At 45.4% G+C, this 23340-nt stretch overlaps 1 protein-coding gene across 11 annotated transcripts in view; it reads left to right on the forward strand.

The window, feature by feature from the left end:
- Positions 1–23340, forward strand: part of LOC126335549 (ankyrin repeat and fibronectin type-III domain-containing protein 1) — a 643576-nt gene that overhangs the window by 469734 nt on the left and 150502 nt on the right. For all 11 annotated transcript variants that reach the window (XM_049998941.1, XM_049998944.1, XM_049998940.1 and 8 more), the window contains one exon: positions 14201–14279. In XM_049998941.1, coding sequence (XP_049854898.1) covers positions 14201–14279 — 79 coding nt within the window. The remainder of the gene's footprint in view (positions 1–14200; positions 14280–23340) is intronic.

Here is a 23340-nt window from a genome sequence, read left to right on the forward strand (position 1 = left end):
CGTGTTTGCTTTAAAACATATACACAGTATTACTGTTCGTTTTTGGAGCATCACCTGCGACCAGCTTCGCGAAAGAAGCGGCGACACTTTCTGCGCAACCCACCCACCACTGTGCACGACAACGCGCGGGCGCATACAGCGCAAGCTGTGGCTGCTCTGTTCGGTCGATGGGACTGGGAAGTACTGTACCATCCAACATACTCCCCGGACTTAAGTCCTTGTGACTTTGATTTGATTCCGAAGATGAAGGAACCACTTCATATACACTCCTGAAAATTGAAATAAGAACACCATGAATTCATTGTCCCAGGAAGGGGAAACTTTATTGACACATTCCTGGGGTCAGATACATCACATGATCACACTGACAGAACCACAGGCACATAGACACAGGCGACAGAGCATGCACTATGTTGGCACTAGTACAGTGTATATCCACCTTTCGCAGCAATGCAGGCTGCTATTCTCCCATAGAGACGATCGTAGAGATGCTGGATGTAGTCCTGTGGAACGGCTTGCCATGCCATTTCCACCTGGCGCCTCAGTTGGACCAGCGTTCGTGCTAGACGTGCAGACCGCGTGAGACGACGCTTCATCCAGTCCCGAACATGCTCAATGGGGGACAGATCCGGAGATCTTGCTGGCCAGGGTAGTTGACTAACACCTTCTAGAGCACGTTGGGTGGCACGGGATACATGCGGACGTGCATTGTCCTGTTGGAACAGCAAGTTCCCTTGCCGGTCTAGCAATGGTAGAACGATGGGTTCGATGACGGTTTGGATGTACAGTGCACTATTCAGTGTCCCCTCGACGATCACCAGAGGTGTACGGCCAGTGTAGGAGATCGCTCCCCACACCATGATGCCGGGTGATGGCCCTGTGTGCCTCGGTCGTATGCAGTCCTGATTGTGGCGCTCACCTGCACGGCGCCAAACACGCATACGACCATCATTGGCACCAAGGCAGAAGCGACTCTCATCGCTGAAGACGACACGTCTCCATTCGTCCCTCCATTCACGCCTGTCGCGACACCACTGGAGGCGGGCTGCACGATGTTGGGGCGTGAGCGGAAGACGGCCTAACGGTGTGCGGGACCGTAGCCCAGCTTCATGGAGACGGTTGCGAATGGTCCTCGCCGATACCCCAGGAGCAACAGTGTCCCTAATTTGCTGGGAAGTGGCGGTGCGGTCCCCTACGGCACTGCGTAGGATCCTACGGTCTTGGCGTGCATCCGTACGTCGCTGCGGTCCGGTCCCAGGTCGACGGGTACGTGCACCTTCCGCCGACCACTGGCGACAACATCGATGTACTGTGGAGACCTCACGCCCCACGTGTTGAGCAATTCGGCGGTACGTCCACCCGGCCACCCGCATGCCCACTATACGCCCTCGCTCAAAGTCCGTCAACTGCACATTCGGTTCACGTCCACGCTGTCGCGGCATGCTACCAGTGTTAAAGACTGCGAGGAGCTCCGTATGCCACGGCAAACTGGCTGACACTGACGGCGGCGGTGCACAAATGCTGCGCAGCTAGCGACGGCCAACACCGCGATTCCTGGTGTGTCCGCTGTGCCGTGCGTGTGATCATTGCTTGTACCGCCCTCTCGCAGTGTCCGGAGCAAGTATGGTGGGTCTGACACACCGGTGTCAATGTGTTCTTTTTTCCATTTCCAGGAGTGTATATTCTCTGAAACAAAGAAAACGACGCACCAAGAAGGAATTATCCGAATGGGACTGAAATCGAAGGATGTGATGTACTTATACAAAGAAAACAAACGATTACAGTTTCAGAAAAAAATAATTATTTATTGAAGTTAAAGATCTTCACAAAATGAGCAAGTCCATAGCGCGTTGGTCCACCTCTTGCCCTTATGCAAGTAGTTATTCGGCTTGCCATTGATTGATGTAGTTATTGGATGTCTTCCAAGTGATGTCTTCCCAAATTCTGTCCAACTGGTGCGTTAAATCGTCAAAATTCCCTGCTGGTTGGAGGGCCCTTGCTCGTAATGTTTCAAACGTTCTCAGTTGGAAAGAGATCCGGAGACCTTGTTGGTCAAGGTAGGGTATGGCATGCACGGAGACAAGCTGTAGAAACTGTAGCCGGGTGCAGGATAGAGTTCTTGCTGAAATGTAAGCTCAGGATAGCTTCCCATGAAGGGCAACTAAACGGGACGTAGAACATCGTCGACTTACCTCTATGCTGTACGGGCGCTGAGGACGGCAATCCAAGGGTCCTGCCATGAAGAGAAATGGCATTGTTGGTTGTCGAGCCGTATTCCGTCTGAAATGGGTGAGAAACAGGGAAGTGGAAACTGTTTTGTTGGTTTGCACATGACAATTTTTAAAAGCTATCCGCATAAAAATAACTTGGTAGCATCATCTAATATATATATGTAAAACTATATAAACAATTTTTTTCCCAAATTAGTGTTTAGACTTCATTTTCGTTATTGCATAAACTTACAATGTTTTGTCCGTCAGTTAGGTAACACGTGTCGTTAACTATATACCTAAACCAACGCAGAAATTGATGTCGTACTATCACTGCTGTATATGTATATAAATAAATTAAATCTGAAATTCAAGAGTTAGCAACTTAAAAATTTTCAGGCTATACAGCAAAAAAATGTCTTACTGAAGATAGCACGAAAAGAGCTGAACACCGAGCGAGGTGGTGCAGTGGTTAGACACTGGACTAGCATTCGGGAGGACGACGGTTCAATCCCGCGTCCGGCCATCCTGATTTTGGTTTTCCGTGATTTCCCTAAATCACTTCAGGCATATGCCGGGATTGTTCCTCTGAACCGGCACGGCCGACTTCCTTCCCCATCCTTCCCTAATCCGATGAGACCGATGACCTTGCTGTCTGGTCTCTTTCCCCAAACAGCCCAACCCCAGAGCTGAACATGTTTGGGTCGCCGACCGGGGTGGCCGAGCGGTTCTAGGCGCCACAGTCTGGAACCACGTGACTGCTATGGTCGCAGGTTCGAATCCGGCCTCTGGCGTGGATGTGTGTGATGTCGTTAGGTTAGTTAGGTTTAAGTAGTTCTAAGTTCTAGGGGACTTATGGCCTCAGAAGTTAAGTCCCATAGTGCTCAGAGACATTTGAACCATGTTTGGGTCAAGAACAGCGAACACACAGTGTCTTGCACAAGCCGGAATATCTCTCCTGTTTCTGATAATGAGATCAAATGTCTCGACACTAGTCATGTGAATAAAAAAATATCCCTTACAATGCTTGTGGAAAAGTTATTCAATGTACTGAACTACTTCAGCCGATACAGAAAATCTATGTTATTAACATCTAGAAGTTACAACCCGCAAGCCATCTTAGAGAGCGTGACGGTATGGGGTAGGGGGCTTTCTTCGTATTCCATTGTCGCTCCCCCCCCCCCCCCCCCCCCCCCACACACACACACACTCCCTCCCTTTACTGTTTCATGCACAAATGCTGCACGAGAAGAACGATTGGTAAATGTAGGGGGAAGTAATTCATCTAAGAACGTATGCTCTCAGAATTTTAGCTGTAAACCACGCCATGACGCATATCGTCTCTCTTTCAGCATCTGCTACACGAGCCTCTGTGTGCTTCTCTCACGCATACTAAACGAAACCCTACGCTTTTCTTAGTGTGTTCTGTATTTTTTCCAGAAATAATTGTCGGCCGTGGTGGTCTCGCGGTTCTAGGCGCGCAATCCGGAACCGTGCGACTGCTACGGTCGCAGGTTCGAATCCTGTCTCGGGCATGGATGTGTGTGATGTCCTTAGGTTAGTTAGGTTTAAGTAGTTCTAAGTTCTACGGGGCTGATGACCACAGCAGTTGAGTCCCATAGTGCTCAGAGCCATTTGAACCATTTGAACCAGAAATCATTCCTGCTAAGAGTTCTGGCTGAGGAGCGATAGTCAAGTATCGTCAAACTAGTACGTTCGCAAGCTGCCTCTTCCGTGAATGAACTACCCTTTCTGAGGAATCTATGAATTACACTCCGGTAGAAGATTTCCCTACGATTATTTATACGGATAGTTCCACTTTAAATCGCCCCTAATGCACATTCCCAGATGTTTAATGGATGTGACTGTTTCCAGTGGTTTGTTCGGCAATGGTGCAATGAAACAATTAAGTGCCTTTGTCTTTTTCTCGTAACAGCTCTTCATTTTTAATGTTATATTGTTGCCTCCATTTCCTCCTTCCAAGCAACCAGAACTGTTAACTTACCAAAGAAAAACGCAAATAAGTAATTTTGAGAACATTTATCTCGGATAACAGAGGTTTTTTTTACTATTTAAAAAAGCAGTCACAGTTCATGGAGTGGTAGGGCGTGCTCCGTTCACTGCCACCGTCTACCATCATTGTGGAAGGTCTGAAGATGGTCTCAAACAGACCGAAACCGGTGACCTCATTTAAAAAAAAAAGGTAGTTTCTTGCGGTTGTGGCTGTTCATGTTCATTTTTAAGAAACACAAATAGAAATGAGGCGTAACTGCTGCCTCACTTGAGGTCTTCTAGCAACATTCATCAACGCCTTGAATATGGTGAGTAAGAGCTGCCCTCTGCCCATGGCTCGCCTAATTCTCCACATCACAGCAGCCTATTTCATTCTTCCATACTTCTTGTTGTGATTGGCAGGAGAGCCAACCGGGTTACTAAAGGAGGCCGAAATGCACGCGTTTTAGCTCACACAGGCTGGCGTGAGGTCTAGAACATGACAAGGGAATTAGAATTGAGAAAAACGGACGTAACTGGTGGAATACTTAACTTTAATCCATTAATGACGAACGTCGCTCTTGATATTACATGATTTACAATATCAATAGAAACTGATCATGGCGCCTTGCTAGGTCGTAGCAAATAACATAGCTGAAGGCTATGCTAACTATCGTCTCGGCAAATGAGAGCGTATTTAGCCAGTGAACAATCGCTAGCAAAGTCGGCTGTACAACTGGGGCGAGTGCTAGGAAGTCTCTCTAGACCTGCCGTGTGGCGGCGCTCGGTCTGCAATCGCTGATACTGGCGACACGCGGGTCCGACGTATACTAACGGACCGCGGCCGATTTAAAGGCTACCACCTAGCAAGTGTGGTGTCTGGCGGTGACACCACACTTCTGTTATTTTCATTCTTCCTTTCGTGACCGTATTTGGGAAATTAGCTAGCCGTCATATTCTGCAGCTTCTTTTCATCACATACGCCTCCAGGCCTTGTAAGTAATTCTCTTCTTTTTTTTTTTCCTTTTCCTTTTTTCGGTCAAGTATTTCGGCGAAGTGAAAACAAGACTCGCTATAAATTACGCAATAGGTTTTTGCCCGAATTTTCATAGCCAAATGAACAGCGAAAAATGGACGAATGGAGTATCAATGTGACCAGTTTGAGATCTAGTTTTTTTTTTAAAAAAAAAGTTTGAAAGTAATCAGGGAAATTAAGAACAAAATATGAAAACGAAAGTTTTGAAAAAATGGTCGATTTTTGTGAAATGTTTTGTCTAAAGGCAAGAATTAAAGAAGATTGTAGAAACATTTGACAGGCCTTTGAATGATGCTCGAAATCATGCGCAGCAAATGATATTTCGATTGAGAATTTGAAGTTCCACCGGACACATATCCTCTACTACTACTAAACAAAATTCAAAGGTAAACTTTAAATTCTGAATCGGCACCTCATTTATTGTACGTGATTTCGAGTATCATTGAAACACGCATCAAATGTTTCTCGATGTAATTTATTTCTTACTTTTAAACAAATCATTTCACTAACCATTTGACATCTCTTATGTACAGGGTGATCAGAAACTGTCTGGAAAGCTTGAAAAGGGTGTTGCAGGATAGGTTCTCTTGAGATATAACTGGTAAGAGAAAAACTCCATACGTTGTGCTGTTTCTGAGTTAATTAGCATTGAAGTTAGGCAATAACGCCGCTGCGAGCGCAAATTCAAGCAAACCGTCAGATGCAATTAGTGTCTGTTGGTCATACAGCACAGATGATAGCGCAGTAAACTCTTCGGTCTTTGACTTGGCTTCCGTTCTTATTACTGTCCCAACTACATTTTTAGGAAACCAAACGAAGAACACGTTTGGCTACAGCGCCTCTGACTAGACGCTTGAACATGCGCGTTTAGTGACGTGACTGGCTAACTTTAGTACTAATTAACTCAAAAACGCTTAAAAGTAACGAATGTTTTTCTACTAAAAACTATTTTTCAGCGTAACCTACTCTGCATCTCCCTTACAAACGTTTCAGCATTTCTCTGACCACCCTATACCTAAAGTCTCGTATTTCTGAGACCAAGAGAATAATTCCTTCAGCACTTCGGAAATTAGAATTGACAAATTAAAGAACTTGGGTATGGTGTGCTGTATGGAGAAATGAAAACACAGAAGCTGTTTGTCACTAGGCTGTGGCCCAGTGTAATACCGGGTGGTTACAATTAATGTGCAGCTACGCACAAAGGTCCAGTGAGGGGTTTAATTATCGTATGACAGCGATAGTTGCCGGATATTCAAATGCGTTAATGCGGAACCGATTTACGCTTAAAAAAGTTCCAATTTTGGCTACCAGGAGGAAATCTGGCGCTGTACAGCATCATGTCGACATCTCCAGTACTCATATCGAACAAAGTGTGAAAGTGGCAGTTGATAATAGCATCAAGTTTCTCAGTTGTGAGAAATTTCCTGCCCACGATCCGGACCTAATCCATTAAGTATGGAAACATTTTTGTATGTCTTTGTTGCAGTCACAGCGCCAGATTTGCACCTGCTGAACAAAAGTCACTACTGGCCATTAAAATTGCTACACCAAGAAGGAATGCAGATGATAAATGGGTATTCATTGGACAAATATATTATTCTAGAACTGACATGTGATTACATTTTCACGCAATTTGGATGCATAGATCCTGAGAAATCAGTACCCAGAACAACCACCTCTGGCCGTAATAACGGCCTTGATACGCCTGGGCATTGAGTCAAACAGACCTTGGATGGCGTGTACAGGTACAGCTGCCCATGCAGCTTCAACACGATGCCACAGTTTATCAAGAGTAGTGACTGGTGTATTGTGGCGAGCCAGTTGCTCTGCCACCATTGACGAGACGTTTTAAATTGTTGATAGATCTGGAGAATGTGCTGGCCAGGGCAGCAGTCGAACATTTTCTGTATCCAGAAAGGCCCGTAAAGGACCTGCAATATGCGGTCATGCATGACCCTGCTGAAATGTAGGTTTTCGCAGGGATCGAATGAAGGGTAGAGCCATGGGTCGTAACACATCTGAAATGTAACGTCCACTGTTCAAACTGCCGTCAATGCGAACAAGAGGTGACCGAGACGTGTAACCAATGGCACCCCATACCATCACGCCGGGTGATACGCCAGTATGGCGATGATGAATATACGCTTTCAATGTGCGTTCACCGATATGTCGCCAAACACGGATGCGACCATCATGATGCTGTAAACAGAACGTCGATTCATCCGAAGAAATGACGTTTTGCCATTCGTGCACCCAGGTTCGTCGTTGAGTACACCATCGCAGGCGCTCCTGTCTGATGCAGCGTCAAGGGTAACCGCAGCCATGGTCTCCGAGCTGATAGTCCATGCTGCTGCAAACATCGTCGAACTGTTCGTGCAGATGGTTGTTGCATTGCAAACGTCCCCATCTGTTGACTCAGGGATCGAGACGTGGCTGCTAGATCCGTTACAGCCATGCGGATAAGATGCCTGTCATCTCGACTGCTAATGATACGAGGCCATTGGGATCCAGCAAGGCGTTCCGTATCACCCTCCTGAAGTCACCTATTCGATATTCTGCTAACAGTCATTGGATCTCGACTAACGCGAGCAGCAATGTCGCGATACGATAAACCGCAATCGCGATAGGCTACAATCCGACCTTTATCAAAGTCGGAGACGTGATGGTACGCATTTCTCATCCTTACACGAGGCATCACAACAACGTTTCACCAGGCAACGCCGGTCACCTGCTGTTTGTGTATGAGAATTCGGTTGGAAAATTTCCTCATGTCAGCACGTTGTCGGTGTCGCCAACCTTGTGTGAATGCTCAGAAAAGCTAGTCATTTGCATATAAGAGCATCTTTTTCCTGTAGGTTAAATTTCGCGTTTGTAGCACGTCATCTTCGTGGTGTAGCAATTTTAATGGCCAGTAGTGTAGGAACTAATTTTTTCAAGCGTAAATCGGTTGCAAATTAAGGCATTAGGACATCTACCAAGATTCTCGGCCACACGCTAATTACAGTTGAAACTGCGTGTCTGTGAGTAACTGCACTGTAATTACAATTACCTGGCGTATCCCACTGTGAAACCAACAGCCGCAGTGACCGCACCGCGGCCGGGGGGAGCGTGTGCGACAGTCAATATGCGCTCTCTCTGTGCGGATCACCTTTGACGCGGCACAGAATGTTTGCAGTAATGCACAGAGCATTACGGCGTACTGAGGAATGGCTGCTGCTGTGTCTCCCGGAGCTATTGGTTGGGTAGCCGCATTATCAGGGGGAATGCAGTCAGAGGTCAGCTGTATCTGTAGCACCTGCGGCCCGTGAATGACAGCCGTCTTCGCAGTCTGAGACGGAGAGGCAAATGCGGCTAGCTGTCTCTTCTTTACTCTAAACCTCCAAAACTGAGGACTAGTACGCGGTGTTTATCTAGGTCTTCTTTCCTGGATCCTCATCAAAGCCCCTATTGGTATGTTAATGTGCACGATGAACAAAAAGTCATCATCCAGTCTAATACTTACGAGTGATCGAGATAATGTTTTAAAACAGATTGCTTTTCTGGACGAGAATTACTCCACAACATGAAGACATAGTTGAGACAAAAGGTAATTTTTTCCTTCCTCGATGTTTACCCCTAGGACTAAGCCGTATTGGACTTCAACAGGTCTTTGCAGTTCCGGTCAACTGGTCCCAGATTTTTGTCTTCCATTGCTTCGAGTATGCATTTTTCCCTTATTACCTCTGGTCATCCTCGCCTTCTTTTTCCGAGGGCTCCCAGTTTAAAATCATCCTTAGTCACCTACTGTTAGACATTGCGTCCCTCCTACTGAAGCTCTCTTCTCCAGCGTTTTGTATTGGAGAACATTGTCTCCATTTGCCTCTATGCCCCCTAATTTCGTATCGTAACTCTCCTCGTTAATTGCAGACGTCTTCTCATACGGTCCATTTACACTTTTCTAATTTTCTCCCTAACTATTCTCGTTTGAGACCGCATCTCAATTCCACATAGAAATGCAATCTCCACCACACTGCGGAATATCCAATTCTTAGTGTACTGCCGAATATGATTACTACGCATTATCCAATGCAACGCCTTACTAATTCTCTTCCTCATTGTTATTATGGAATTAATATTCGTCTCATATGTATCGAAGTTATTCATCATTGTTCCCAAATATTTTGAATCTTCTGCTGGATTTTATTTCTCCTTCCTCTGTGTCGGTTTTCACCAGATCCTGTCCCATACATATACACTCCGACTTGTTCAGATTTATTCCCAATCATCATTTGCTGTAGTCCTCGTTAAGCTTTCTCAGCATGTATTCCATGACTTCTTCACCTTCTGAGAATATTACTTGGTCGTCCGCAAATAAAAGACGTGAAGAATGTCGTCATCAGTCTTTATGCCCATACCTGAGCATTTCTTGTACCAGCCTCGCAGGAGCTGTTCCACATAAATGTTAAACAGAATAGGTGACGTTCCACACTCTTATTTTACACCTTCGTCAACGACAATACTTCGAGTAACGTTGTTTCCCGTTTTAGTGATTACTTTTGTTTTGTTGTTTAATCTTTTTCTCTCACCTTAACACGTCTCATTGCTTACCTTAATTTTATTCTAGGGACATTGTGATAATGCTTTCTGCAGGTCTACAGAGGCCATGTATACTCTTTTGTTTTGTTTCTTCATTTTTACAATAACTGTCTTACATGTTGTGTACAAATAGCAACTGAAGGCACAAATCATTGTGGTATAAGGAATACACTGAGTAAACTTCCAAACCTTTTGCGACGCAGAGCTATCCCAACAGAGTATACAACAAAGCTTCTGTGGAGTTTACAAAGTACCGTACGAGAGAGGCCTTTGCAGACCTCATTCTGTTAACACAGGCTGTGAGTTGTATCCGGACAGCTCGCTCCGTCAGGAACACAACCCGATAAAGGTGAAGTCCCAGCTGGAAGTTTCTAGGATTGTCCGACTAATGCGAAGAAGCTGCTCAGGACTTACACTCCGAAGGCCGGGGTGGAACGTCTTACACCATTAACGTATAGAACAATAATCCACAGCACAGACCTTTAGGGAATTTCTGTTTCTTGATTTCATGTTGTGGCTGATTTCTTGGACCCTCCACGACTGTTGTCGAGGTACCCAGTTCGCTATGTGCTTTAATCTTCCACCTTCATGCATAAAACATATTTCCAGCTCACTGAAGCGGATAGCTGATGTACGCTATTGTCGACTGAACAATTTTGTCCATCTGCCTTCTGCATCAAATATTCCTCATCAGCTTTCTCACTAGTCGGTGGAGTAGTTTTCTGACCAGACACTGAAAGATGCTAGTGTTTCATAGCTAATTCATTCACCCCTGCATCCATCTGAATCTGCCTGCTGATATGGCCTTGGTCTTTCTTTACAATTTTTACGACCCACACGTCTCCGTTATCAGTTAACTACTCTTTGCTGCCTGAGGGCGGTCCTATCAAACTATCCCCTGTTTTAGTCAACTAGCCTCGTGAATTTCTTCTCCTACCTCTTCATTAGTTAGTCTTCTGGTAATATCTTCACCACTCTTCCATAACACTGCTGTTCGAAAGCTTCTATTCTCCTGTTGTACGCGCTGTTTACTGTCCACGTTGCACTTCCATCTACGACGGTACTCCAAAGAATGAATTTCATAAAAGGCTTGGTTCAATTGGCTCTGAGCACTATGGGACTTAATATCTGTGGTCATCAGTCCCCTAGAACTTAGAACTACTTAAACCTAACTAACCTAAGGACATCACACACATCCATGCCCGAGGCAGGATTGGAACCTGCGACCGTAGCAGTCGCGCGGTTCCGGACTGATTGCCTAGAACCGCGAGACCACCGCGGCCGGCCATAAAAGGCTTCAGCGTGCTTAAATTTATAAGCGATGGTCACATATTTGTCTTCTGCACAAAGGTTTTTCTGCTCCTTTTGGTAGCACCTAGTGTGGTTCATATTAATCGTTCATCTAGTATAAGACTCCCCAGCATTTTACTATTACTTAGACAAACAAATGAAAAAAGATGTTAATAACTCATGAAACTAAAATACACCGCTCTGGAATATGCAGCATTTTGAGCAGTTTGTACAAGTCAAAGACAACCTAGATATCTTCTAGGAAGTGCAACTGGAAATGGTAAATACAATCTTCTGATTGCTGGAAGAAGAAATGCAAAGATAGGAAATACGCTACAACAGACTAGAAAATGAAAGACAATTTGAGGTGTGGAAATTAAAAGCACAATCCTGAAAATGCAAGGTTTGCGTAAACAGTAAAGTCCAGCATTACGGCTATAGAAGGGCTTGGAACTAGCAGGTAGAGTAGAGGTGGTGACTTCCGGGCAAATGTGACACTAGTTGGCGGGACGATGTCGACTTGTCTTGCCTGTACAGTCATCGATGAGCAAGTGCTGCCGGCGGTGTGGAAAATTGCGATATGACCACCCTCGTGGCAGTCGATGTATACTGCCAGTAGAGATACTAGAGGTACAGATACAGCGAGGAGCAGACTAGCACTGCCAAAGAGACCATTAGTGGCCTACTCGGTAAAAAAAAAATCCACTAGTATCAAACCTAGATGTAACGTGAAGAAGAAACGTCAGAGAATTCATGTCTAGGGCACAGGAGAGTATGGAAGTGAACAATGAACAGTCGGAAAACTGGAAAAGATTCGAAGCGTTTGAGACACTACATTACAGGAAAATACTGAAAACGAAGTTGACTGGTGATGTAAGAAATGAACAGCTTCTCCGCAGTATCGGCAGAGAGGCAATGCGTGGGACACTCTTTGTGGGACTAGATGGTAGGGCATAGATACTATAGTGCCGAGGAAAAACATACTGCATGTAGCGATGGACATGGTCCCCAGGGATTGATGCATACTTGTGTTGATCTATTGTGCCTTCCAGAATGACACGATCATACAATGAACGGCAACGAAAACATTCACCAGACCATAACGCTCCCTTCTCCGGCCTGGACCCTTCCGACGATTGTCGCAGGGTGTTTGCTTTCAGATGTTTGAGGCTGATGGAACATAAAACGTGATTAATTTAGGAAGACCACCTGTAACCAATGAGCGGACGTCCCAATCGCGGTACTGGCGTGCTGATTCCAGTCTTCGCCACCGATGAACAGCAGTCAGAATGGGTGCATGAATCAGGTGCCTGCTAAGATCTACACACAGTAGCGTTCGCTGAACGGTTGTTGAAGAGATACTGTTGGCAGCCCTTTGGTTCAACTGGGCGGTCAGTTGCTTAACAGTTGCACGTCTATTCGCCCGTAGACATCTCCGCAGCCGACGCCATCCCTGTCACCTATGGCACATGATGCACCACTGTTTCCTCGGCACCGGTTTTGATACCGCCATTTCGCCATTCACGATTTACTTTAAGCACGGCGGAACGAAAACAGTTTACAGACTTATCCGTTTCGTAACTGCTTCCGCCCCTGTCCCGAAATCCTACGTAATGCCAGCTTGGGCGTCAGATAAATCGTTCCGTTTCCTTATTGTGACACTGCACTTTTTCCGCGTCCGCTCGACACGCTTTATATACCATGCGCTGCTAGTACTGCCATCTGCCATCTGTGAGTGGTTGTTACACGTTGACGTCGAGTATAGCCAGTGGTCACGTTGATGTGAGAGAGATTGGATTCCATTAGGAATGTGAATGGACCGTGTAACTGAACACAGAAGGCAGTGTCAACGATCTTAGCCTGGTTGTTTTAGGTTGGCGATCCACATAAAACTATAACGACAGTTAACCTCGATCGCTTGGTGTGCACTCTTTTCTCGCCTTGTAACACAGTTCTGCAGACATCGTCGCAGCAGGAAAACAACGTCTACAAAACAGAGCAATCGAGCTGGACGTTTGTGTGTGATACTTTTGTATCTGTCCGCGGTTATACTACTGCTTACTGCCATTATACTACTGCTGGCAGACAAGATTTTTGGCTGTAATCACAACAGTAGAATATGCTTCTTATGTACGTTCTAGGATTTCAAGTGATTGTATGTGTTGACGAATGATCGTTCGTATTGACTCAGTGGGAACAAGTATGAAGGGATGGAGGTACCCACACCGGACATAAATCAGAGTTATTGCGCTATTTCCTAATCCTGTTTATCGCTGCGCTCCCTGTGGCGTCTCTGACCTATCTGACTGCTTGTTTGCCAAACACGTGAAGCTTTACTGCTGTTTAGGTGAACGAAATTTTTACAGTTCATGTTCTCCGTCCGGTAGCATTTGAGTTGACTAAGCGAAGGACAGAAACTTGTCGTATGGCTGGAGTAACGTTTCTAAACGTTGCTCCAGAAAGGTATGTAAAGCTATTATCAACTAATCAAATCAAGTTTTGGCGCGCTTCATGATTCCCAAGATGTCCTGGTTGGGTACTTGTTTCCTCTGCATTCTTCCCTTAACCATCGAGCCGGTGACAACCAATTCTTTACAAGGACGATTGAGGTTTGATATCTCGTCGACGACGCGCGTCTTAGAGACGGAGCACGGGAAATTGGCCGTGTCCATTTCTAGGGAAACATCCCAGCATTTGTCTTACACAATTTAGGAAAAACGCGGAAAACCTAAATTCGATGGCTGTCGCACTGACTTTGCTAATTACTGAGGCATAGTCCTCTAGAAAACCCTAATACGTAACCTTTAATGCCGCCTGTTTTTAAAGGAAAGTTTAGGTAACACATTTGAACTGATTGTAAATCTATGTGAATATAGTATTTTTATATCTGAAACTCTTGATCCTCTGTCATAACCCATTTATGCAAAGCCTTAATTTTTCTGTTGCATTGTTTGTTCATTTTGCTTACTTCTGAATAGTGTCTTTTGAACGCATTGTCTGAATACCTTTTGGTATTAATGTATTGCAGGAAAGCTGTAGTCCGTTAAATTATGCTTCCTCGATATGCCAAATATTACAATACCTCCCTATTTTTCAGCCTTGTTTGCTGCCGTGGAGCATGGACACATCGACAGGGCAAGAACCATCCTAGAATCGACGGACGTAGACGTGAACAGGTGAGAATTTGCAACTCTCCGCCATATTTTGGTGTGTTTTCCCTAGTATGTATTTTATCAACGTCACTTTACAAGTTTTAATATTTCTTTATTCACTGTATTGAACAATAACTTTTTATTGCTGCATTACAATGCTGTTCCGTCTTGTCGGATTTCGAGAATTCGAAAAGCTACATAGAAATTTTGGTTAATTTCGAAAGCTCATACATCTTAAAAAATAATACAGATTTTGTGTTTAGCATAGTGACGCTGTGGAATTAATTTTAGAAAAAATTCGTAAGTTGATATAAATTGAAGATGTTCAAAAGTTTCATGAAAGATAGTGACAATTACTGGTATAATTGAAACGATACGTAAATTTGTAAACTTTAGCTGTAAGAGGACGGCAAGAAGAAATTGGTAGTTCCCAAGATAAAAGTTGGTAAAAGTTGTGGAAGTTACAAAGCTACGACGGCAGTGCATCCACTCCTATGAGAAAGGTAGGAGTCATATGTGAACCATAAAACCCGCCGTCTGGATAACATTCACAATTGAATCCCATGTCTGAGAAGCTCACAAGACTGAAGCGGGGCAGAATCGTCAAATACGGTCGATATTTCAGCGAGCATACCGGTAGCTATTGAGAGGACACGAACTTTCCTTTCTTCCACTCCATATTCTTCTTCTGCAAACTGGGGTTCTGGCACTGAACGATTTAAATTTACGATGAGGAAGGCAGCGCTGGCGCAGACCATAGAAAATAGGAAAACAGGAAGTCAGAAGACGCTTTTTAAGTTCCAGCGATCAATGCCAATAAATAATACTTGAGATAACGCTGACCAAATTTCTTTTTTATGGCAACATACAACTTTTACTGCTAACAAGAGGAATGGATGGTGCCCACTCTGCACTTCCCTCGTCTAAAAGAAGATAGAACTAGGTCCTCAACAAACCCTTTATTTGGCACTGCTATAAAATTTTGAGGAAAATGAAGGGGCCTTTCTGAATGTAGCTAACTATATATGTATCTACTTTTTTTAAAATAGATAGGATGGTTTCAATTAGCAATTAGGTTCTTACAGTGGCAAACATATTGCTTTATTTTCAGTAAACGTACCTAGCTATGCTTTATAAAAGTGAATTGACAATAACTGTTTGAATATCTTCCCTCATTCGCAATAAAAGAAGGCCAAGACCTCTCCCGCTATAAAGATACAGGGTGTTTCAAAAATGACCGGTATATTTGAAACGGCAATACAAACTAAACGAGCAGCGATAGAAATACACCGTTTGTTGCAATATGCTTGGGACAACAGTACATTTTCAGGCGGACAAACTTTCGAAATTACAGTAGTTACAATTTTCAACAACAGATGGCGCTGCAAGTGATGTGAAAGATATAGAAGACAACGCAGTCTGTGGGCGCGCCATTCTGTACGTCGTCTTTCTGCTGCAAGCGTGTGCTGTTCACAACGTGCAAGTGTGCTGTGGACAACATGGTTTATTCCTTAGAACAGAGGATTTTTCTGGTGTTGGAATTCCACCGCCTAGAAGACAGTGTTGTTGCAACAAGACGAAGTTTTCAACGGAGGTTTAATGTAACCAAAGGACCGAAAAGCGATACAATAAAGGATCTGTTTGAAAAATTTCAACGGACTGGGAATGTGACGGATGAACGTGCTGGAAAGGTAGGGCGACCGCGTAACGGCAACCACAGAGGACAACGCGCAGCTAGTAAGCAGGTGATCCAACAGCGGCCTCGGGTTTCCGTTCGCCGTGTTGCAGCTGCGGTCCAAATGACGCCAACGTCCACGTATCGTCTCATGCGCCAGAGATTACACCTCTATCCATACAAAATTCAAACGCGGCAACCCCTCAGCGCCGCTACCATTGCTGCACGAGAGACATTCGCTAACGATATAGTGCAAAGGATTGATGACGGCGATATGCATGTGGGCAGCATTTGGTTTACTGACGAAGCTTATTTTTACCTGGACGGCTTCGTCAATAAACAGAACTGGAGCATATGGGAAACCGAAAAGCCCCATGTTGCAGTCCCATCGTCCCTGCATCCTCAAAAAGTACTGGTCTGGGCCGCCATTTCTTCCAAAGGAATCAGATCCGAAACGATTACTGCATCACGCTAGCTATACATTATTCGTGAATTTGTGGCGGTACAAACTGCCTTAGACGACACTGCGAACACCTCGTGGTTTATGCAAGATGGTGCCCGGCCACATCGCACGGCCGACGTCTTTAATTTCCTGAATGAATATTTCGATGATCGTGTGATTGCTTTGGGCTATCCGAAACATACAGGAGGCGGCGTGGATTGGCCTCCCTATTCGCCAGACATGAACCCCTGTGACTTCTTTCTGTGGGGACACTTGAAAGACCAGGTGTACCGCCAGAATCCAGAAACAATTGAACAGCTGAAGCAGTACATCTCATCTGCATGTGAAGCCATTCCGCCAGACACGTTGTCAAAGGTTTCGGGCAATTTCATTCAGAGACTACGCCATATTATTGCTACGCATGGTGGATATGTGGAAAATATCGTACTATAGAGTTTCCCAGACCGCAGCGCCATCTGTTGTTGACAATTGTAACTACTGTAATTTCGGAAGTTTGTCTGCCTGAAAATGTACTTTTGTCCCAAGCATATTGCAACAAACGGTATATTTCTATTGCTGCTCGTTTAGTTTTTATTGCCGTTTCAAATATACCGGTCATTTTTGAAACACCCTGTAGGTACTTCCAAATGCATATCTATCTACCAGTTGAAATGCATTAGGACTCTTGGTGCTCTTACGATGGATACTGGTAATCAATGTTGTTTGAGAGCAACAGTGTCAATCAAAAGGTTAGATGAACCTTCTGCCCAGAAGCCCTTTTATTCCTAAGGCTAAGAGCACTGTCCATATAAAACTCCCAAAAAATATTTCGCAGCACCTGCACTTCAGTGAAAGAATGTGGGTGTAGTTACAAGGTGAACATGACATGAAAGAATAAGCTTTCAGAAACTGAAAAATAATTTAATAGTGAAATAAAAACCAAAATATAACAATAATTATCTGTGAAACAATCTCCTGCTGGGTAACATTCGTTACCGCTGAAATGACGCCATATTCCTTTTACGACTGTAAGGTTTTATTTTCCTATTGCAGTTTGCGGTGGTCTCAAGCTTAAATAATTGGTGGCACTTCAGGCAAAGACATACATACCAATTAACTGTGCTTGATAATGGCGTAACGCGGAGATTGCAATAGCAAAATATAAGAGGCAGTTTAATGAAAATTAGACAGATGGAAAAAAGTAAATGAATTGTTTATTATTTCACAAGGGGCCATAACTGTTAATACATTTATCCCTCTGAGACGGGAAGGTCAATGAATTCATGGAAAAATGTTTGCGGTTGCTTACGAACCGTGATTGTACCACTTCGTCCTAAGCAAATGGACGGCCACGGAGATCTTTCTTCAGGGCTCCAAAAATTTGAAACTCACTCGAGACTGTAAGGAAGATGTCTAAGGACTTCTCAGCGAAACTTGTGCAGCGTACTCGAAACAACCTGGCAACAAAATGCCTGCCCACGTGTTGCCAAGGTTCTTTCGACTACGCTACAGGAGTTTCGCCGGGGAGCCGTTACACATCCTCCGTACGGTTCCGATCTCTCCACATTTTTGGAGCACTGAAGGAATACAGTCGTGGGCGCCGATTTGCTGCGAACGAAGAGGTGAACGCCTGGGCAGAACCGTGTTTTCGTTGGCAACCGCAACCATTTTTCCATGAAGGCGACCATCTCGTTTCACAGTGGGATGAATGTATTAACAATTGTGGCGATTATTTTTGAAATAATAAACAATTTACTAACTTTTTTCATTTTTCTCGTTTTCATTTGACTACCCCTTACACAATATTGACAAGCACAAGTGTCAAGTGATGTCAGTTTAGAAATTTATGCAGGCTATGGATCCAGTTCACAAGAAGTTAATTCAATACCATGTCGTTTCATCCCATACATTGTAACATGCTTGGATTCACCTAGGAATAATGTCCAAAAAGTGATCGAGAGGTTATTACAATCTTCAACAGTGTCCCGCCTGAGATCATCCGTTGTATGAGGAGTGTTCCTCGGATGCCGCTGTGGAACCATGCTCTTGAACGTGGTTGATGTCAGTTGATGCCGTAGGCCTCTCAGTTTGGCTGATTGGTGCCTTCTGGAGGAAGCTGCTCACGAGGTAGTGGGTATGTGCATTACCGTCGTAAAGACGAACCCACCGCCAAAACGTAGACAGCGGAGCTGGGCAATAGGAGATGCTGCTCTGAAATCATGCTGCCAAACATAGTCTGTGTGTAGAATGAAATTTTCACTCTACAGCGGAGTGTGCGCTGATATGAAACTTCCTGACAGATTAAAACCGTGTGCCGGAATGAGACTCGAACTCGGGACCTTTGCCATGCGCGGTCACTTGGTAGAGCACTTGCCTGCGAAAGGCAAAGGTCCCGAGTTCGAGTCTCGGTCCCGGCACACAGTTTTAATCTGCCAGGAAGTTTCATATTGTCTGCGTGCTCCATATGGATTGTGCTACCTTAATTGGGACACATTTCCGCAAAATCAGATTAGGGTGCACCGGTCAGCACCAGCTGGTGGCTGGGAGACGAAAGACGAATAGCCCAGAAACCTTCCTCTCAGCCCTTAACTCCCAACTTTCAAAGAAAGCTCCCCATGCCTTTAATAGGTTCCACAACGAAACATTGTCTCGAAATTTGGTAGAAAATCCGAAGAAATTCTGGTCGTATGTAAAGTACACAAGCGGCAAGACGCAGTCAATACCTTCGCTGCGCAGTGCCGATGGTATTGTTATCGACGACTGTGCCGCTAAAGCGGAGTTATTGAACGCAGTTTTCCGAAATTCCTTCACCAGGGAAGACGAATGGAATATTCCAGAATTTGAAACACGAACATCTGCTAGCATGAGTTTCTTAGAAGTAGATACCTTAGGGGTTGCGAAGCAACTCAAATCGCTTGATACGGGCAAGTCTTCAGGTCCAGATTGTATACCGATTAGGTTCCTTTCAGATTACGCTGATACTATAGCTCCCTACTTAGCACTCATATACAACCGCTCGCTCACCGATAGATCTGTACCTACAGATTGGAAAATTGCGCAGGTCGCACCAGTGTTCAAGAAGGGTAGTAGGAGTAATCCGTTTAACCACAGACCTATATCATTGACGTCGGTTTGCAGTAGGGTTTTGGAGCATATACTGTATTCAAACATTATGAATCACCTCGAAGGGAACGATCTATTGACACGTAATCAGCATGGCTTCAGAAAACATCGCTCTTGTGCAACGCAGCTAGCTCTTTATTCGCACGAAGTAATGGCCGCTATCGACAGGGGATCTCAAGTTGATTCTGTATTTCTAGATTTCCGGAAAGCTTTTGACACCGTTCCTCACAAGCGACTTCTAATCAAGCTGCGGAGCTATGGGGTATCGTCTCAGTTGAGCGACTGGATTCGTGATTTCCTGTCAGGAAGGTCGCAGTTCGTAGTAATAGACGGCAAATCATCGAGTAAAACTGAAGTGATATCAGGTGTTCCCCAGGGAAGCGTCCTGGGACCTCTACTGTTCCTGATCTATATAAATGACCTGGGTGACAATCTGAGCAGTTCTCTTAGACTGTTCGCAGATGATGCTGTAATTTACCGTCTAGTAAGGTCATCCGAAGACCAGTATCAGCTGCAAAGCGATTTAGAAAAGATTGCTGTATGGTGTGTCAGGTGGCAGTTGACGCTAAATAACGAAAAGTGTGAGATGATCCACATGAGTTCCAAAAGAAATCCGTTAGAATTCGATTACTCGATAAATAGTACAATTCTCAAGGCTGTCAATTCAACTAAGAACCTGGGTGTTAAAATTACGAACAACTTCAGTTGGAAGGACCACATAGATAATATTGTCGGGAAGGCGAGCCAAAGGTTGCGTTTCATTGGAAGGACACTTAGAAGATGCAACAAGTCCACTAAAGAGACAGCTTACACTACACTCGTTCGTCCTCTGTTAGAATATTGCTGCGCGGTGTGGGATCCTTACCAGGTGGGATTGACGGAGGACATCGAAAGGGTGCAAAAAAGGGCAGCTCGTTTTGTATTATCGCGTTATAGGGGAGCGAGTGTGGCAGATATGATACACGAGTTGGGATGGAAGTCATTACAGCATAGACGTTTTTCGTCGCGGGGAGACCTTTTTACGAAATTTCAGTCACCAACTTTCTCTTCCGAATGCGAAAATATTTTGTTGAGCCCAATCTACATAGGTAGGAATGATCATCAAAATAAAATAAGAGAAATCAGAGCTCGAACAGAAAGGTTTAGGTGTTCGTTTTTCCCGCTCGCTGTTCGGGAGTGGAATAGTAGAGAGATAGTATGATTGTGGTTCGATGAACCCCCTGCCAAGCACTTAAATGTGAATTGCAGAGTAGTCATGTAGATGTAGATGGGGAGAACGACTCTATGCAGTATCCAGTGCAACGAACGAGAATATTGTTTATTTCACGAAAAAACAGAGAAAAACATCAGATAATTCTCACTATAGGTAAGCAAAACACACCTTAACAAACGAAGGCTGGTACTGGCGTGTATCAATGTCCCACCGATTGGACGCCACCTTCATGACGAACACAATGACGGGGAAAGTCGATTGAATACACCAGGATTTTGGAGAGGAAGCAACCAACGTCCTCGCGTTGCTTGGGCGGCTCCCTTCGTCCCGACTTTTGATGTGGATACATAAAAAGCAAAAATCTCATGCTCGGTTTCTTCCGGGGACGGTAGTGGCAGCATGGCAGCCTCTGTCCTCAGCGAGGATGCGTGTCAGCTCTAGCCAGCAAATGCACGGAGTGGTCCACGGTCCCACTCACGCGAAACAGCTCAACTACCTGAGGATGCTCGCCACTAGTAACAAAACTCACTGGTCGTTTTCTGGCGACAAACAGGAACTGGAAACCACAGCGGGAGGGTACCTTCCCAGCAAGAAAAAAGCAAACATATCCTCTTCGCCAAACACGCCCAGTACTCTCGTGCAATAGAAGCAGAACAACGAAACAGTATCGCATAGTGATACATGAACGTCGTGTCACAAGTGCATGTAGAAGTTCCCTGTGCCAAAAAAGCATTAAAAGAAGTACACTCCTGGAAATGGAAAAAAAACACATTGACACCGGTGTGTCAGACCCACCATACTTGCTCCGGACACTGCGAGAGGGCTGTACAAGCAATGATCACACGCACGGCACAGCGGACACACCAGGAACCGCGGTGTTGACAGTCAAATGGCGCTAGCTGCGCAGCATTTGTGCACCGCCGCCGTCAGTGTCAGCCAGTTTGCCGTGGCATACGGAGCTCCATGGCAGTCTTTAACAGTGGTAGCATGCCGCGACAGCGTGGACGTGAACCGTATTTGCAGTTGACGGACTTTGAGCGAGGACGTATAGTGGGCATGCGGGAGGCCGGGTGGACGTACCGCCGAATTGCTCAACACGTGGAGCGTGAGGTCTCCACAGTACATCGATGTTGTTGCCAGTGGTCGGCGGAAGGTGCACGTGCCCGTCGACGTGGGACCGGACCGCAGCGACGCACGGATGCACGCCAAGACCGTAGGATCCTACGCAGTGCCGTAGGGGACCGCACCGCCACTTCCCAGCAAATTAGGGACACTGTTGCTCCTGGGGTATCGGCGAGGACCACTCGCAACCGTCTCCATGAAGCTGGCCTACGGTCCCGCACACCGTTAGGCCGTCTTCCGCTCACGCCCCAACATCGTGCAGCCCGCCTCCAGTGGTGTCGCGACAGGCGTGAATGGAGGGACGAATGGAGACGTGTCGTCTTCAGCGATGACAGTCGCTTCTGCCTTGGTGCCAATGATGGTCGTAGGCGTGTTTGGCACCGTGCAGGTGAGCGCCACAATCAGGACTGCATACGACCGAGGCACACAGAGCCTACACCCGGCATCATGGTGTGGGGAGCGATCTCCCACACTGGCTGTACACCTCTGGTGATCGTCGAGGGGACACTGAATAGTGCACGGTACATCCAAACCGTCATCGAACGCATCGTTCTACCATTCCTAGACCGGCAAGGGAACGTGCTGTTCCAACAGGACAATGCACGTCCGCATGTATCCCGTGCCACCCAACGTGCTCTAGAAGGTGTAAGTCAACTACCCTGGCCAGCAAGATCTCCGGATCTGTCCCCCATTGAGCATGTTTGGGACTGGATGAAGCGTCGTCTCACGCGGTCTGCACGTCCAGCACGAACGCTGGTCCAACTGAGGCGCCAGGTGGAAATGGCATGGCAAGCCGTTCCACAGGACTACATCCAGCATCTCTACGATCGTCTCCATGGGAGAGTAGCAGCCTGCATTGCTGCGAAAGGTGGATATACACTGTACTAGTGCCGAAATTGTGCATGCCCTGTTGCCTGTATCTATGTGCCTGTGGTTCTGTCAGTGTGATCATATGATGTATCTGACCCCAGGAATGTGTCAATAAAGTTTCCCCTTCCTGGGACAATGAATTCACGGTGTTCTTATTTCAATTTCCAGGAGTTTATTTACAAGGTATGCAAGTCAAGAGGGTAGTGCAAAACATTTTGTGAGCAGTTTGGAAGTAATATTGCAATAAACTATGAGTTAACCAGGTGTTCTCTGCGATCTCTGACTTGTATAGCTTTCCACCGTTGTAAATGTCCGAAACATTGTCCTCATGCTATGATGGCCTGTTTCCCTAAGCACGGTCTTTCATTAAAATACGGTGAAAGATGGAGTACGGAAGTATGTAAGAGGTTAACTTCAATATCATTAGAGACATCGGACTAGCGCAGTCTAACAAGAATGACTGAGGTAAAGGGCGTATACACATGTTGAAGGACGTATCCCGGGCTTAACTGTAAGCGATTCTGTGTAGCAACAGTAAACCTAAATCAACCCGGAGGGGATTCGACGATGATTTCGCCGAACACTACACCATCTCCTTTGGGGTTACTAGGTGTCATTTTGGAATGGATGAGAGCATTAA

Source organism: Schistocerca gregaria, chromosome 2, assembly GCF_023897955.1.
Source record: "Schistocerca gregaria isolate iqSchGreg1 chromosome 2, iqSchGreg1.2, whole genome shotgun sequence".
Lineage (NCBI taxonomy): Eukaryota > Metazoa > Arthropoda > Insecta > Orthoptera > Acrididae > Schistocerca > Schistocerca gregaria.